The 16,461-nt window shown below is 45.9% G+C and overlaps 1 protein-coding gene, 1 long non-coding RNA gene and 1 pseudogene across 2 annotated transcripts; 1 reads left to right on the top strand and 2 right to left on the bottom strand.

Annotated features, from left to right (window-relative positions):
- Positions 1 to 539: 539 nt before the first annotated feature.
- LOC127763397 (uncharacterized) lies at positions 540 to 2,536 on the bottom strand. Its single transcript, XR_008015692.1, has 3 exons — positions 2,083 to 2,536; positions 1,795 to 1,991; positions 540 to 962 (listed from the first exon to the last, which is right to left on the bottom strand). It is a non-coding gene; the product is annotated as an uncharacterized LOC127763397 (long non-coding RNA).
- A 5,299-nt stretch (positions 2,537 to 7,835) lies between these two features.
- On the bottom strand, positions 7,836 to 15,788 carry LOC127775382 (probable 3-hydroxyisobutyrate dehydrogenase-like 1, mitochondrial; annotated as a pseudogene).
- On the top strand, positions 9,900 to 11,271 carry LOC127760845 (F-box/kelch-repeat protein At5g43190-like). The gene has a single exon (XM_052285166.1). It carries the CDS (start codon positions 10,014 to 10,016, stop codon positions 11,022 to 11,024), a length of 1,011 nt encoding a protein of 336 aa, XP_052141126.1. The 5' UTR covers positions 9,900 to 10,013; the 3' UTR covers positions 11,025 to 11,271.
- Positions 15,789 to 16,461: the final 673 nt, after the last annotated feature.

The following is a 16,461-nucleotide window of genomic DNA, read 5'->3' as shown; positions in this document are numbered from 1 at the left end:
TTCAAAAAACTGAAACCTGAAGCTAAGCTCTAAATTCAGTATATAACCCAGTTAATGAACAACTCCTGAATTTAGGTTTAACATACTGAAATTCAAGTGGCTCAAGTTGTCTAGTTTTGCCTTATGCTCTAGTATTGAAACTACAGATACTGAAGTTCTAGTGACTGGAAGTTTTAGTTTAAACTAGGACCAACTGCAGTGTTGTTTAACTTGGGCACATATATGTATCATGGATGTTAAATTCAACATTTTCTTAAAATTATCACACAGTCTAACCGCATCACTTAATTCCTATGCTGCAGCGGATGACCAGTTCATATTGCCATATCTGAATTTATTGTCGCTAGAGAGATCAGTTGGTAATGCGAATCTAAACTCCGGGAGGCCCATCACACGCCAACGATACTTATCTTATTGGCAGTACTCGCCGCCGCCGTCAAACACACGCCAAAATCACCACCGAAATTTTTCTGTCATATTATTTTCTCAAATTTGCCATGTGCTGAACCTGCAATGGATCAGATTTGAGCATTGCCATGTAATTTATATGCGTTTTCAATCCAACCAAAAATATCTTACAAGATCCTCATCATGTCTGAAATCAATTACAGAACATGCATTCATACAAAGTCATCTATATAATGTATTCATACAAGTAACCAGCAGAAAACGAAAATAATCAAAAGTAGGCTACACAAACACAATTTCTCTCTAGGATCAGCACATGCATCTGTACAACTTGTCTATCTTCAGCAAAATATGAAGCTTTGTATCTTCAGAAGAATATTGCACCTACAACAAAAATATGCAGCTTCTGCCAAAAACATCCTGGTAATTGCACTCTATATTGCCAGAACAGCTGCAATAGGCAAGCAACTAGCTCTTGACCATCAAGGAGTTGGAGTGATATCCTTCCAATTCAGTCAAATGACGTTGCAGTCACTTCATCTTGGAAAAATAACCTGAACAGCTAGCAACAATTAACTCATAGTGGCATGTAAGGAAATCATTACAATTTCAAAAATATCAAGGATCTGCTATGCAAGTACAAAAACCGAGCACAAAAATAAATTAAATAATAAAGCAAATTAAACAGCTATCTACTATTTTCTGAAAGTTTTCATACTTTCACAGGCCACAGCCATCTATAACAAATCACTAACATCATTAGTATCTGGATTTTCAAACCTACAAACAAAATTATCAAAAATTTCAAACCTACCAACAAACTACTTCGGCCACATGAATTTTAAATATTCAGCACCACTATATGCCATGCTACAACATTTTAAAGTCCTTATTATTTGGCCAAATCAACTAGATCAACCCCTAAAGGCCATCAAAGGTCAAAAAATAGCAAAATGCTTTTCAGGCTGAAACAATGGAGCAGGTTGAACTGGCCAAACCTATGTATCTAAACAAGTGATCCTACCCTTAACTAATGTTATTTTTGTCATATAAAATTCTTTTGGTGAGGACATGTAAGTTATGAATCGTATGATGTCCATTTGAGCAGTGCCTGCCAGTAGTTTCTAACAATTGCCGGTAGTAGTTGAAAAAATTGCTTACTAAAACTGATAAGCCCTCCCTACGAGTATGTGTTAACTCGCACAACAAAAGGTGGACGCTGGGATCAATTAATGATTCGATCCAGCTATTAATCATGAATCCAGCTATTATTGAAATCTACATACTTCATCCCAATCGCATTGTTACAATCTCAACTTATCACAACAGAGCACTTTTACCTTATGACAATTCTACCAAAGTATCAATACCTACAGGGTTGCTTACTTTTTTTCCCACGAAGAACGCATCAGGAAATCACATGCCTGTTTGAGACGAAGCCTGGAGTTGTGTCCAAGCCGGTTCAAGTCGACACTACGGGGGCACAATGTCGATGGCATGCAACCTCCCCTGTCGTCAGCGGCGGAGGTGCCGGCAGATCACGCACAGTCCCAAAATCACAAAATTCGTCAAGCCCAATAACCCTAATTCAAGAAATCCCCAAATTCAGAAAACACTACAATCAAAAGCCCCAAAATTTACTAAAGCTGTTTTCGAATCGGGCAAATTGCATACCGAATTGGAGCCCTAAACCACCGAAGAACATCAAGGCATAAGCTCGCTGTGCAGCCACCGCCAGGAAGCATGCAACACCGTCCTCGCGCGCCGGCACACGCTCCGTCCTTGCGTGCTCTGGCTTGCACTCCAAGCCCCCTCTTGGGTGCGCCGGTGCCACCGCACGCGCGCCGTTCACACCTCGCTGCGCCCCCAGCCGACAGCTCGTGCGCACCACTCCGCCGGACCGTCGTCGTCACCATCGCCGCCGCACACTCGGTCACTCGGGTGAAAGGAGGAGAGGAGAAGAATCCGGAGCTAGGGTTTCGCTCCTCCCCTGCGTAGGCGACTTCAGCCGTGCGGATGCGGGGGCATGAGGCGACGGGAGGAAGGAGGGAGCGGGAGGTAGGCGGAGACGGACGGCGCCGGCCACCTCTGGCGTCCAGATCAGGGTGCCGATCCTATACGGGGCGATCCTTGGGCAAGGACATATTACTCCCTCTCTTAATGCTGAATTTACGAGAACGCCATAATATTTTTTCCAGAATTAACCTTCTACTACACTACTGCACCTTGATGTTAGATGTAGTAGCAACGAATTTCCACCCTTATATCTCATCTATTCAATGATCCATATTCATTTATTCATTTAGAGGTACACTAAAAAATCCAAAGAAAGAGAGAAATAAAAAAAAAGGTATGAGACAGCCAAGTAGAACAACGTTCAATGTATCGATTTGGTTTAGACTAATAGGTTTCCACTAGTTTTATCATGTCTTAGCTATTTTGCAAGTAATATCTAAATAAAGTTAGAAATACACGAATTTTGGAAGAAAATTATGTCAAGGGCCAGGAGGCCTTATCAGCTTGTCAAGGGTGGCTGGCTAGCCACCTCAAACACGCCAACCAACCACTTACTCACTATGGAAGGCAAAGGAGTGTCAAGCTAAACCGCCACCCTGCCAATCATCCTAGAGGCCAACCAAATTGAATAGGCTCCACTTTTTTTTAACACGCAGGAGATCTACGTATCATTTCATTAAGATAGAGAAAAAAAGGTGTACAGTGTTAGAGAAAGATTCCAACACCCGTACACCAAGGATACAACAGAGTACCACACACCCAAAGGAAAAAAAACACAAACTAGTGCATTAACAGCACAGTCCTAGTAAAGAGATCATGGAGCCTAGCAGCTTCTGCTAGGCACCAAAGAGAGTCCTCATTAATGATGGCTCGAAGGACATCGGCCAAGCATGGGGTAGCGCCATTAAACACATGTAGCCGACTCTATTTCCATACTTTACTTTATTTATGGAACATTTATCCAATTGACCGATTGGCCTATCGACCATCCAATATGATGAAGTCAATGCCGACATTGATTATGAGCTATAGCCAGCATGATGTGGTGGATTGCCGGCAGGATGTAATGAATCGCAAATCCACCAGGGAACGTGCTAAATAGGTTTGATATCTTCTACAATCATCGACATAGTGGGTCCGAGAACATCCTGAATATCAATTGTCGATTTAGTGGATTTAGGAACCTGCTGAATGGGCTCGACATCATCTTCAGTTATTGACGTGGTGGATCGGTTAGATTGTGAAGGTTTGCCAATACATTTATGGCCTTCAAGCTAGTTATATGCTCCCATTCGTTAGTATTTTTGGAGATCATAGAGGAGATGGTGTTTCTTTGCTAGCATGGGGGAAAAGCACCTATCGAGTACAAGGCTACATCTTTCTCTTATATCTTTTTTTTAACGAGTCGCACAAGATGGTGCGAAGTTCTATTGATAGAGAAGGAAAAAATGACAAGATTACAACTCTAAAAGCTCGTAACCAAGAAAAAACGAAAAAATATATCGCTACCCATACATTGATAGCGCCAAACCACAAGTCCTGGAGAAGACTAGCACTAGACCGACCACCGCTAAGCCAACAACAGAACAACCGATATCACCTAAAACCTGACCCTTACAAACAACACAAAGTACCCTCTGTCGTGGCCAACTTGTATAAACTAGACACCGCTACAAGAGGAAGAAATCTAGAGCGTGCTTGTGCCAAAAGTTTGGGTGGTTTTGGCAAGGGGATGCCTAGACGACGTCTCCAAGGAGAGAAGCGATGGAAACACAACCGCCATCGTCCGTTAAGGTCTCAAGAGAGCCGAGACTGGGCTTTCGCCCAGCAACCACCCTTGAGGGGTGAGACGGCATGACAACACCCTCAGGAGAGGAATGACACTTGAGTACCATCGATTGTCGGTCCGACAGAGGCCGGGCTGGGTTTTCACCCACCGTCCACCACCTGCCAATTAGCATAGAAACACCATTGCTCCACCACCATCAAAACCTTCGTTGGTGCATGGGCACACTGCACCGGCGCCCCCCACTGGCCAGTCTCCGCGTGTAGCCACCTCACCGGGCTCCGCCTCCACTGACATTACCTCCGCCGCCGTCAAGGTCTCTAAGGCCTCATGCGACGGAAATCCATTGCTCCACCACCATCAAAACCTTCGCTGGCACGTCTCCGCCTCCACCGACATCACCTCCATCGCCATTGCGGTCTCCGAGGCCTTCGCGCCGGTCGCATGTGCCTCCGCGCCGGTCGTATGTGCCTCCGCTGGCCTCCGCGCTGTCGCACCATCCCCGCCAACCGCTGCTTCCGTCGCCCACAGCACCGGCCGCCGCATCCATGGATGCTCCCACCACCGCCTGTCATTGTCCGGCCAGATCCAACCGTCGCGGAGTCGGACCTCGCCCGCCGTCACGCCACCGGGCATCGCCTTCCGTCACCAGCAACAGACCCCATCGCCAGCCACTTCCACCGCTGCCACCCCCATCAAACGCCGCCGCCCCACCGCACTACCCCACTACCGACTTCCTCCTCACCAGATCCAGCCAGACGGCACAGATCTGGACGGTTCCGAGCATCCCCCGTGCCCCTACGTGGTGAGAGAAACGAAGCCCCACCACCGTCGTCCTTGCGGCCACGTGGCTTTGCCGGCGGCCGGAGGACGAGGGAGGGAGAGGCGGGCGACGGCGGCCTAGTTGCCTTCCACATCGCCCTCGTGTCGCCCGAGAGGGAGGGCGACGCGAGGGCTGAGATTATCAGTTGGAATATGCCTCCAGTCTTCCTCTTATATCTAATTTTGCGCTAATTTTGAGCTAATAATTTAAATTTTATCAGTGCTACTTGGAGATTTTTCTAGGTAAAGAGGGATGGAAAAAGAAGAGATGTGAGGTTCACATAATGGGTTTTGCAATTTTAATTTTGGCATGTATTCAAATCATCTGGACAGGTCAACACCACTAGAATTGGTCCAATCCGGTTTGTCAAGAGGTTTAACAAATATGGTCAATATATAGTCTCTGGTATGAAAAATTATGAACGACTTTCTAACATTAGAAAATGTTCAGGAGTTTAAGATAGACTTTTGTCAGTTTTTCTATTTCTCAGCCACCAGTTTGTTTATCCGTACACGGTACACAACATGTCCGCGACCATGAGTTCATGAGTTATTTTTTTATTTGGAAAAATATCTGTGCCATCTATTTCTCAAATCACCAAAATTTTCTTATCATGCATTCCGTTTTTATCACTGAATCAATATCAACTACCCACAATGTTACCTTTGCTTTCCTCACCGAATTTATTACGTCGACTAATAGTATCCAAATATAACACTTATCCTAAACATCGTCCTATTTTTGTTATAAATTAATGATGTAAATCATATTGGGTAATCTTATCTAATCTTATCATCCATATTTTACTAACATTGCTAAACATGGACTGTGGTCTATCTAAACGTCTTCCCGACTCTTAATGCCATAGGTAAATAGTGATGTTATGCTTATTCATGTGCTTTTTTAACTCTCAATGCGAATATATTTTATCATGTAGCAAATAAGTTCTCTTTCGGACCATGAAAGGCTCTCATACTCAATTTTACAACTTGGCTCCATTGTAACATACTTTCTTAAAACTCATTAAAATTATTGTATTTTCTAAGAGAAAATCCAAGACATGCCATTGACAAGCACCAATTTTAAGAAATGCCCTCGACAAATGTGAGTTCCATGAAATGCCACCGTACAAACGATTTTGTCTCAAATATGCCATCTCCGTTAGGGTTCCATTTGAAGCACTCCGTTCAATGCTACAGGATAAACAATGCATTTAACGACGCGAGATGAACTAAATCCGAATGGTGATGGTATTTCTGCGACAAATCTCTAGCACCTTTAGCTTGTTTAAGTATTACATAAACATAGTTATATCTGAGCCAGTAATGTCTTCAGACCTGTTTCCCGTCCAAGAAGATAATCCCTCCGTTTCAGGCTATAAGATATTTTGACTTTAGTCAAAGTCAAACTGCTTCAAGTTTACCAAGTTTATAGAAAAAAATAGTAATATTTTTTATCCAAGATAAATTTATTATAAATATATATTTAATTATTAATTTAATAAAACTAATTTAGTAATGTAACATTACTATATTTAGTTAAACTTAAAGCAGTTTGACTCAAAACATACTTTAACCTGAAACGGATGGAGTACGAACGAACAATTATCGTAAAATCTAAATCGCATGCGCTCTCGATTTCGCCCTATCCAGCGACGCACAAAGATCCATCCGATCGGCCGAGGATGCTCCATAGATGACGGCGCTTTCCGTGTTACTCTACTGAAAATATATACTAATAGTCCATCAAGCAAATAGGAACCACCTATGCTTCAAATAATTTTTTTCTCTTAAACTACTCATCCGATCTATGATCCGATTACACCGTTGTGTTCGTACCAATTAAATCTTTATAACAGGATCTCACATGATTATATTTTGATGAAAAATTATAAATTACTTTTATAATATATTTAAATTACTTTTAGATTTCACTAAATTACTTCTTAGACATATAAAAGTAAATTTAGTAAAGTCTAAAAGTAATTTACATAAATTATAAAAGTAACTTAAAACAAAAAAAAAGTAACTTTGTCACGACATTAGAAGTAAATTTGTTGTAGGGATAAAAATGTGACTCTATCTAGAAATTAAATTTAATCAGTACAGATCAGCACAAGTAAGTTTAACAATTTTTAAAAGTAACTTTGATGTTAATTGAAAGTAACTTTTGCATGGTTCAGAAGTAACTTTCTATAAATCTGTTTTAAATACTGATTGTTTTTTCCCTTTCACTTTTGTTTTTCATGTAGTATGAGAAAAGAAGATAAAACTTTTTATGGATTGTAAATAACATTGATGGAGTAACTAATGATAATGAGAATTAATCATGTATCAGATGTAAAAGTTACATCCTAATAACATCGAAGTTACTTCCTAACATGTAATAAATTACTTTTAAATTAATAAAATGTTTTAATATGTTCAATATGGATCTTATTTTGTCACATATTTTGAGTGGAGCACAATGGTGCAAATAGATTTTAAAAACAATATGTAATTTAAAAGATATAAGTTTTTTAAGAGGTTAAAAAAGACACATTTATACTTGATAGAGTGGTAGCTGGATAAGACAAACCGGCTACCAATAGCTATCTAGTCACGTCCAACAATTATATTTTTTTTGGGTTAATTGGATCCATGCCACTGCAAATATGGCAAACCAAAAATATACCACTACTATTCACGTTATTAGATAGATGCCACTGAAAATTTTTAAAATTAAAACCATGCCACTCCGTCACACTTCCTGTCCTCCCCGTCATTCTTTCCGTCCTCTCGCATCATATTCCCGTCCTTCTCCTCAGCCCATGTACAGTGCATTCCCCATCAGCTTGAACAGCGGCGTGAGGCGGGTGACCACGGCCGCGTCACTGCCGGCGAAGATGAAGAGCGTCGCCTTGCAGGCCCCACGGTCGCCACCGGAGACCGAGGCATCGACGGCAGCGTAGCCTTTGGCGGCCGCGACCTCGGCAATCTCCGTGGCGAGAGTGGGGTCAGAGGTGGTCATGTTGACGAGCACACCGCTTGGGGCGAGGCCGGCGAGGGCGCCCGTGGAGGGGTGAGGGAGGTGGAGCGGACGTCGGAGGGGAAGCCGACCATGAGGAAGATGACATCGGCTGCGACGGCGGGCGCGCGCGGGCTTTCTGCGAGGGTGGCACCCCGGTGGCGAGGAGGTGACCGGCCATGGACTGGCCCATGACGTTCGCGCCGATGGTGGATGACGGTGACAAGTGGAAGGGGTTGGTGATAGCGAGCGATGGACTGGGAGGGATCATCGCTGGGGCAGCGGAGGAGGAGGATGACGGGGAGAGAATCTCGATCTGAGCTCTCCCCCCTCCCCATGATGACCTCGCCGCTCTCCCGCCCCGATCTGCGGCACCGGCATGGCGCGGTTCGAGGTGGACGGTAAGTTGGTAGAGGGCGTGGACCTGCTTCGGTGGCGGCACTTGGCGTGGACCTGCTCCGTGCTCTACGCGTTCTAGCTGGTGGTTGTGGTCCTGACGCTCGACTTCACCGATGCCCTCGTCGTCCTCTGCACGCTCTCTGCCTCCCATGTCCTCGCCTTCCTCTTCACTGCACGGTTCGTCGACTTCCGGGCGTTTGTTGAGTACTACAAGGCGAGCCTCCCCGCGCGTGCGCCACTGGGGCCGAGCTCGTGGAGCCCTTCTCACTGCTCATGCTCTTCTCCCGGCGGCGATGATATGCGGCGTGAAGAGAGAACGGGAGGACGAAAAGATTGACATGGGGGAGGACGGGAAGGGTGACGGAGTGGCATGGTTTCAATTTTAAAAATTTTCAGTGGCATCTATCTAATAACGTGAATAGTAGTGACATTTTTTTCGATTTGTTACATTTGCAGTGACATGGATCCAAGTAACCTTTTTTTCCCTTCCCTACGGGCTACGGCTACAGATGTTCGGTTCCCCCTCTTTCTTTCTTTGGCCATGTGCCCCACCTAGGGGTGGATAGCGAGCCGGCTTCGCTCGGCTCGGTCAAACTCGTTAGGATAACGAGCTGGCTCGGCTCGGCTCATTATCGTAACGAGCTAGAAACCCAGCTCGGCTCGGTTCGTTTGAAAGCTCGAGCTAGCTCGTTAGGCTCGCGAGCCAACCCATCCAAACCATCCAGCTGGCGGCAGAAGAGGAGAGGACCTAGCAGCTGGCGATGGGCAGCCTCCTCCGCGTGGATGCCGTGGTGCGCGGAGAGGAGACGGTGTGCGGAAGGTATGGCGCGCCTCCACCATTGGTGGTGGCGGGCGGTGGCTCGCTGCCGTGGCGCGGGCGGAGCCTTAGGTTGTGCCGCTATGCGGGTACGAAGGCGGGGTGGGGAGGAAGATGCGAACGGAGAGGGAGGAGTTGGGATCAATGTGGAGGTCCTTGGAGGCGACGTCGTCCGCCACGGAGAAGGCCTGGTTCAACGGTGCCGTGGCCTCGTTCGCGCGATAAGAGACCCCGAACGCCGCACGTCGTCTTCCTCGCGCGGTGGCTGGCGGCGGCTGGTAGAAGTGCGGCGGCCCTAGCGGCTGGCAATGGCGCACTGTGGAACAGCGGAAGGGGATCGAGGATTCGCCAGAGACAGAGAGAGATGCGGTGCGCCGAATGACTGGATGAGCTATCTAGGGTTTTGCTGTTGTCTTAGGCCTTAGTTTTGTCTTGGGCTGGGCCTTTGCTGTTGTCTGTTGGAGTCCTGGCTTGCTAAAGCTCATGAGCAGCTCACGAGCCAGCTCGAGCTGACTCGTTATCTTTAACGAGCTAAAATAACAGCTCAGGTCGTTAGAAAAATTAAACGAGCCAAACCGAACCGAATTTATCACGAGCAGTACGAGCTAACAAGCCACTACCTCCCTGTCCACCCCTAGCCCCACCCCACATGACCGCCCATTTCCGTATTCTCCGGCAGGAACACAAATCTTCCCCATTTTTTTTTTTGTTCCCTTCCCTCCGCCGCAGCAGGAAACAAACCGGCGATCCATCCATCCATGGCCGCCGCCTGCGCGTGGGACGCCCTCCCGGAGCACCTCCAGGAGCGGATCCTCTCCCTCCTCCCGCTCACCGCGCTGCTCCCCGTCGCCGCCGCCTCCCGCGCGCTCCGCCGCCTCCTCCGCTCCCGGGCCTTCCACGCCCTCCTCACCCCGCACCGCCTCGACGCCTTCTTCCTCCTCTCCCCGCGCCTCGCCTTCCACCCGCTCTCCCGCCGCCTCCTCCCCGCGCCGCCCGCCGCCTCCCCTCCCGTCGTCTCCTCCCCCTCCCACCTCGTCACCGCCGCCTCGCTCCTCCGCCTCCCGCCCCTCCCCGCCACCTCCTACCTCCTCGCCGTCGTCCTCCCCATCCCGGCCTCCTCCTCCTCCTCATGCTCCCGCGAGTTTACCCTCGTCGCGGTCACCGCGGGCGCCCGTGTCCGCTCCTACACCCTCGACTCCGCCGATCCCTACCCGCGGTGGGACCCTCGAGGGGATCTCCCTCTCCCGTTCGCGCTCCTCGGCAACGCCGCGGTGGCTGGCGACCGCCTCCAGCTCTTCGTTCTCGGCCGCGGCCCCGACGCGCTTCTCGTCTTTGATCTCGCGACGGGGCAGTGGACGGTGATGCCCGTTGCGATGCCACTCGGCCTCACGACGGCACACCTGTTCGTCTTCGGTGGGCGGCTGTTCTTGGTAGGCGGGGTGGAGAGGTTTGGGGTGGTGGAACGTGTGCTGGTGTGGCGGCTGGAGGACTCCGAGGCGGCCGCGGAGTGGACGGAGGTGGGAGCAATGCCGGAGGAGGTGTTCAATGAGCTTGTGGCTGGTCGGCATGGCAGCTTCTGGCATTTTCAGGCTGCAGACAGAATGGGGATCGTTTGCCTCTACAATGCTGTAGATGGGAGGCTGGTGATGTTTGATGCGGCGGATGGTGAGTGGACTAAGCTGTCACGAGTGTCTGGTTTGGACGTGGAGGAGAGCCGCCGGTGGTTTGGGCATGTCGTGGAGCCGCGCGTGGAACTCCTGCTGGGATAGTGCTGCTGAGGCTGACGAGGTTGTATTCTTGACTTGTATGTTTCTGTGAGATACCAAACGACTTCTCCATCTTTGCTCTAATCTTGATCCAAATGACTGTGTAAAAATAGGCATAACTAGTTCCTCTAGTTGTTTGTCATATAAAAGAAAGCAATATTTATGTAGTATAACTGCATGATGCTTCAGTTCAAGTCATCCCAGGTTGTAACATTTATAACGTCTATCAATGATTAAAAATAAATACAAATTCTGGTGTGGGCTCATGATTGTGCATGGTATAATTAATTCTTAAGACACACTGACAGTTTTCTGATCATGTTCTGTCCCTGGATTATGTGGTCTTGTACACTTCAGTAAATTGCAAACATCTTTCATGTTCATCACGGTGTTTTTTTCAGTCCAGATTGTTATATGGTTTACTACAACACTGCTACATGGATCTAACCAGTGCTATTACTGTCATCTCTTGGTTTTTGGCAGAATAGGAGCAGATATTAACAAAATCATGATGAAGCTCACTTTCTTGTATTTCCAGGCTAGTTATTTCAACTAAATACTATTATGTATTTGTTGTGTATGCAAGCTTCTATTTGTCAGAATATGAGTTATTCTTTACAAAATCCTCCATCTGCTTATTGGATGTAATGCAACAAGTACATGGATTTTCATTTGCAACCATATACTACATGTAGTGGGAGTATGTCATGTGATTTGTTTCCACTGAATATTTACAAACAGTGAGCACTGAAGAAAATATTAACAATGTTGATAATACGGTAAGATTTCCTTTGTTTACTAATGTTGAGGTTTCAACGGCTAAGAACTAAAATAAATAAAAGTAGAATTCATTCTTTTCTGTCTTAATGATGTACATATGACGTTTTCTTGGAGTGCGCTTGTTCTTTTATGTATTAAAGATCATGTTTGTTGAGCTATGCAAATTCGTGGTATGTGGTGGTGGTGGGGGGGGGGGGGTTCACGAAATGCTTTGATACTTGCTTTCATATTTCAATTCCCTACTTAATTTTCAATATAACTCTTAGACGAGTATTTTTATGGCATCATACATAGTAATAGTACGCATATATAGTTCCTGGCTGATTGTAGAGTGGAGGCTTATCTGTACTTGCAGACACTGTGGATACTCTTTTTGGCAATGTATCTTGGGCCTGATGTGGAGATGTTGGAAATGTTGCATTGGTGATACATTCATGTTTCAGGTTCCCCCCTATTCCAGGTCATATTTTGTACTTCTGTTTTATTTTAGATCAAATCATTTCATATTTTATTTCTTAAACAAACCACATCTGTTCTGTTTAGTCATTAGTGTTATAACTTGTTTCCAATACACTGGAACACATTAAGATTAATTTCACGTGTGAAGTTGCTAAAAGTCAAAACTGATAATAAGAATTATTTAATTAACAGTCTACCTTGGGATGCTGGAATATCTCAGTACTGAGAAAAAGGTGTGTTTCATTACATTCCTTAATAATAAGTTGGAATGGTTGAAATCAAGATTTTAATTTTTCAATGGTGTTGTTGATGCTCTTATCAGATGGATCAGTTGATTGAGGGTGGGAGTAGATTTAATGACTTTCATAGCTTACAAGTTATATCCAATTGGTTTGCCTGTTGAAAACTTTGTGAGTTATACTGAAGTCCTGCCTGGTTACATCTTAATTTTTTTTCCTGATGTACCTTCCATTAAACCCTTTTACTCTCTTCATTAAATCCTAAACTCTAAATTGTGCTATTCTTATCGCTGTGACGTCATCTCACCCTGGATGTCTTTTGTTCTTTGAATTGGTCAATTCACTCTGGGTAATCCAAAATTTTTTAGATCTTGTGAATCTGTGTTATATGACCAGTTTAGGATATTTTGGTATGGTTGATATTGTTGTGCATTGCATTTGACACATTAAGCATAGTGGCCTATCCTAATCTTTGCAGTCTAGCTGTTATTTTAGATCATTATCTCTATTACTTTAAAAGGAGAGTTTCGTTAACCCTACTCTTCTTCCTTTGCCTGCCTCTTCAACCACACTGTTCTGTGAGCCTGAATTGAACCAAGCTTTAAATTACCACCCAATCCGCTCCACTCTGGCCTCCGCTTCCCTTGGTCACATGGCCACGCCTACATGCTGCCACCAGACCACCTCTTTGTAAATGCTAACTGCTAACCTTGCCATCTCTCTTCCTCCTATTATGGATCACTATCGACTCACAAGGGGATTGGTGTCTATACCAACACTTCCTCTTGGGACTCAGGTAGTGTTTGGTTGCAAGGATGGGATGGGATGGGGCGAACCCACTTTTAGGGGTGAGTGGGTTGGGTTGGTCCCTGGAGAGGAATATTCCTCTTAGATCCGGAACCAACCGATCCGGCAAAATCAGCCGGACGAGCTCGTCCCACCTGGGACGAGCGCACGGCGTGAGCCGCGCCACTTCGCCCCGCTCGCTCACATCGTCCGCGCTCACGTGCGCCGTTGTCTATCCACGCTTGCTCGCGCTGCTCGCCCTGTGACGCCGCCCTCGGGAGAGCCAGATCCACCGCCCTTGGGAGCCCCTGTGGTGGTGACGACGGCGGGCTCGAGCGGTGGCAGGCGGCTTGGGCCGGTGGCGGCAGGGGACTCGGTGACGGCGGATCCGGTCGTGGGAAAGACGGCGGCGGCGGATCCGGCGATGGGGAGGGCTGCGGCGGCGAAGCTTGGCTGTAGGGAGGGCGGCGGCGGTAGATCCAGAGGCGGGGGACTTGGCAGCGGCGGATCTGGCGCAGGCGATCTTCGGATCCGCCGTGCGGGCTCTGGCCGTGGCGACGATGACAGAGGGCGAGGGTGAGTGCTCCGGTGGTGGGGGCGGCGACGACGATGGTCGTTGGCGGCGGCGTGCGGCCATCGTCGCGCTCCTCCGCCCGCTCGGCTGTCGTCGAGCTTGAGCTCCTCCGCTCGCTAGGCCGTCGTCATGCATCTCCGCCCGCCGTCGTCCATCTTGTGAGCCCACCCTCGCCGCTCTTCATCTTGCTCGCCGCCGGCTTGCTTGCCCGCCCGCTGTCCCATCTCGCACACCGCGCCTGCTTGCGAACACCACCGGCTTGCTTGCCCGCCCACCCGCTCGTTGATGGTGGTTGCAAACAGCGTCCATCCCATCTCTCCCTCATCCCTTCAACCAAACAAAAAATTGGGATCGTCCCATCCTACAAACCAAGCATGTGAGTGGGATCATTCCAACCCCAAAATCAAGGATGGTTTCATCCCATCCCACCTAGTCTCGAAACCAAACACATGATTAGGGCTTGTCTGCAGCTACCCAAGCCACATTGAGTTCAGAGATGTACCCACCATTGTTCCTCAAGGCCAAGCAGACAAACACAAGGGCTTCCAGTGTGCCATTGCTGTCTTCATCCTTTAAGGATAAAGGCCTTTTGTTGGGCTCAATGAATGCTGTATGAGAAGATGGTGGTGTCTTACCCAGCCTGCATGTGATCCTACACAATGGATTTGACCATATGTAGCCCCCTTCTCTCTTCTCTGCAACTAGCTTCTTTTTACCAGCAACAAGGTTAAGCTTTCAGGATAATGAACTTGGCTCAATGTTGTAATTCTTTCGGCAACTTAGTTCTTGTACACTTCATTCTACGATTCATGTCATGATTACTCCTCTCTGTTCTTTAAATTGTGTTTAGCAGTTAATTGAGGGCTGATTCACATATAAATATTTATTTAATCATCAGATACTAGCTATGTCCTTGTATGCATTTGCAGTTTGAGCATCAGTTGCTTAACATGGCAAAACGACCAGGAAAGTGTTCCCTGCTCCTAATTCATGTATAAAATCATGCTTTTCATTGAATCCTTCGAAGGTAGATGGTGTGGTGGCGGTGGTGGTAATAGCATAGTGTACTGCTGATCGGCTTAGTTGTATTGTACATATATTTCTACAGTTTATTTAAATTGACATATATTCCTCCAGCTGAAAAACTCAGTTTCTGCTTTCCATGATGTAGTTTCATTTGCTCCTAGAGTTGCTTCCATTTGTGTTTGTTACTTGCAAATTTGGTCATAACCATTTGCCTGAATAATTAGGCTCATTAAAGCGAAAAAGGAACTTTTCAAATAGTGATGGTCACAATAAGGCTGTATGTAGTCTGAATGGAGGAATGTCAAACTCAATCTCTTGATTTGGTCCCAGTGTCCATTTCTTAGTTTTGTTGATAATGTCAAGGAGTTGGAGGGTTTAGCGGCAACAAAACTCGGATAAGTTCTGCATGGTATAGAGCGGACCTCGTCAATTTACGTTAGCAGTATTTGCAGTTTCCCATAGAACAGTATTGCTGTATGATATTCAAGTTTGGATTTCTAGTTTTGAGATAAATTTCAATTGAGTATGGCCAATTGGCTACTCTCATATTTCCTTTGCTTGCTTTTCGTTTTTTAGATTTGATGGATCCTCGATGTGGCTGACAGCGCTGTAGCATTTGCATCATAATTGATGATTATTGGTCCTGAGGACTCTGGTCCATAGTATTCAGTAATTTTCTCGAGTCCTAGAACACGATCTTCCAGCTGAGATAGTTGTGATACAGAAGTTGGCCCTATCTTGATGATGGTAATATATCCGAACAAAGATTTCATTATTTATCTCACTATTGGAAACCGGACTGAGAAGTTTCAAGGTTTTATTTCAGCGTCTGTTTCTTATGAAGTTCTTGAAAATTATGCGACATGTGAGTTTAGTTGGTCACAGACTTACCATGTTTGGCATTCTTAATTTTTCCTGGTGCCGTATATCCATAAAATTGATGCTTGATGAAAATGTTGAATTACGGATGGATTATTACTTACCTACTACTCTCATGTTCCTATTGCTGATGGGAGAGATGAAGGAAATCAAAATTGTGGATTGCGGCCTTGTTATGAAAGTGGTAGGCTCAGTGTTTTGGCGTTGATAAAGATTACATAAGATCTTAAGGAATAATCCATCTACATTTTCTAGAGACACTACTACAGAAACTCGGATAGATGCTACTCCCTCCATTTCATAATGTAAGACTTTCTAGTATTGCTTATATTCATATAGATGTTAATGAATCTAGACACACATATATATCTAGATTTATTAATATCTATAGGAATGTATGCAATCTAGAAAGACTTACGTTATGAAACAGAGGCAGTAGTTGGGAACCTAACATAGGTATTGGATTTTCTAACCATCACCTTGCAGGTGGCACCAAAGTGAAGAATCAAGGATTTCCTAGACTGACACATTTGAGGCTCTATGAATGAAAAAAAAAAAAGTCTCGATGCATTGGATCAAATCATGCCAATGCTTCATGCTAAGATCTAAATCCCAATTCAATTGAAATCATCACAAAATCATAAAAAAAATCCTAATCCAACACAAATTTAAATCCCAATCCAAATGGAATCATAAA

This window comes from Oryza glaberrima, chromosome 1 (assembly GCF_000147395.1).
Source record: "Oryza glaberrima chromosome 1, OglaRS2, whole genome shotgun sequence".
Classification (NCBI taxonomy): Eukaryota; Viridiplantae; Streptophyta; class Magnoliopsida; order Poales; family Poaceae; genus Oryza; species Oryza glaberrima.
Note: the sequence above shows the minus strand (reverse complement) of the source record. Positions and strands in the feature narration are given on the sequence as shown.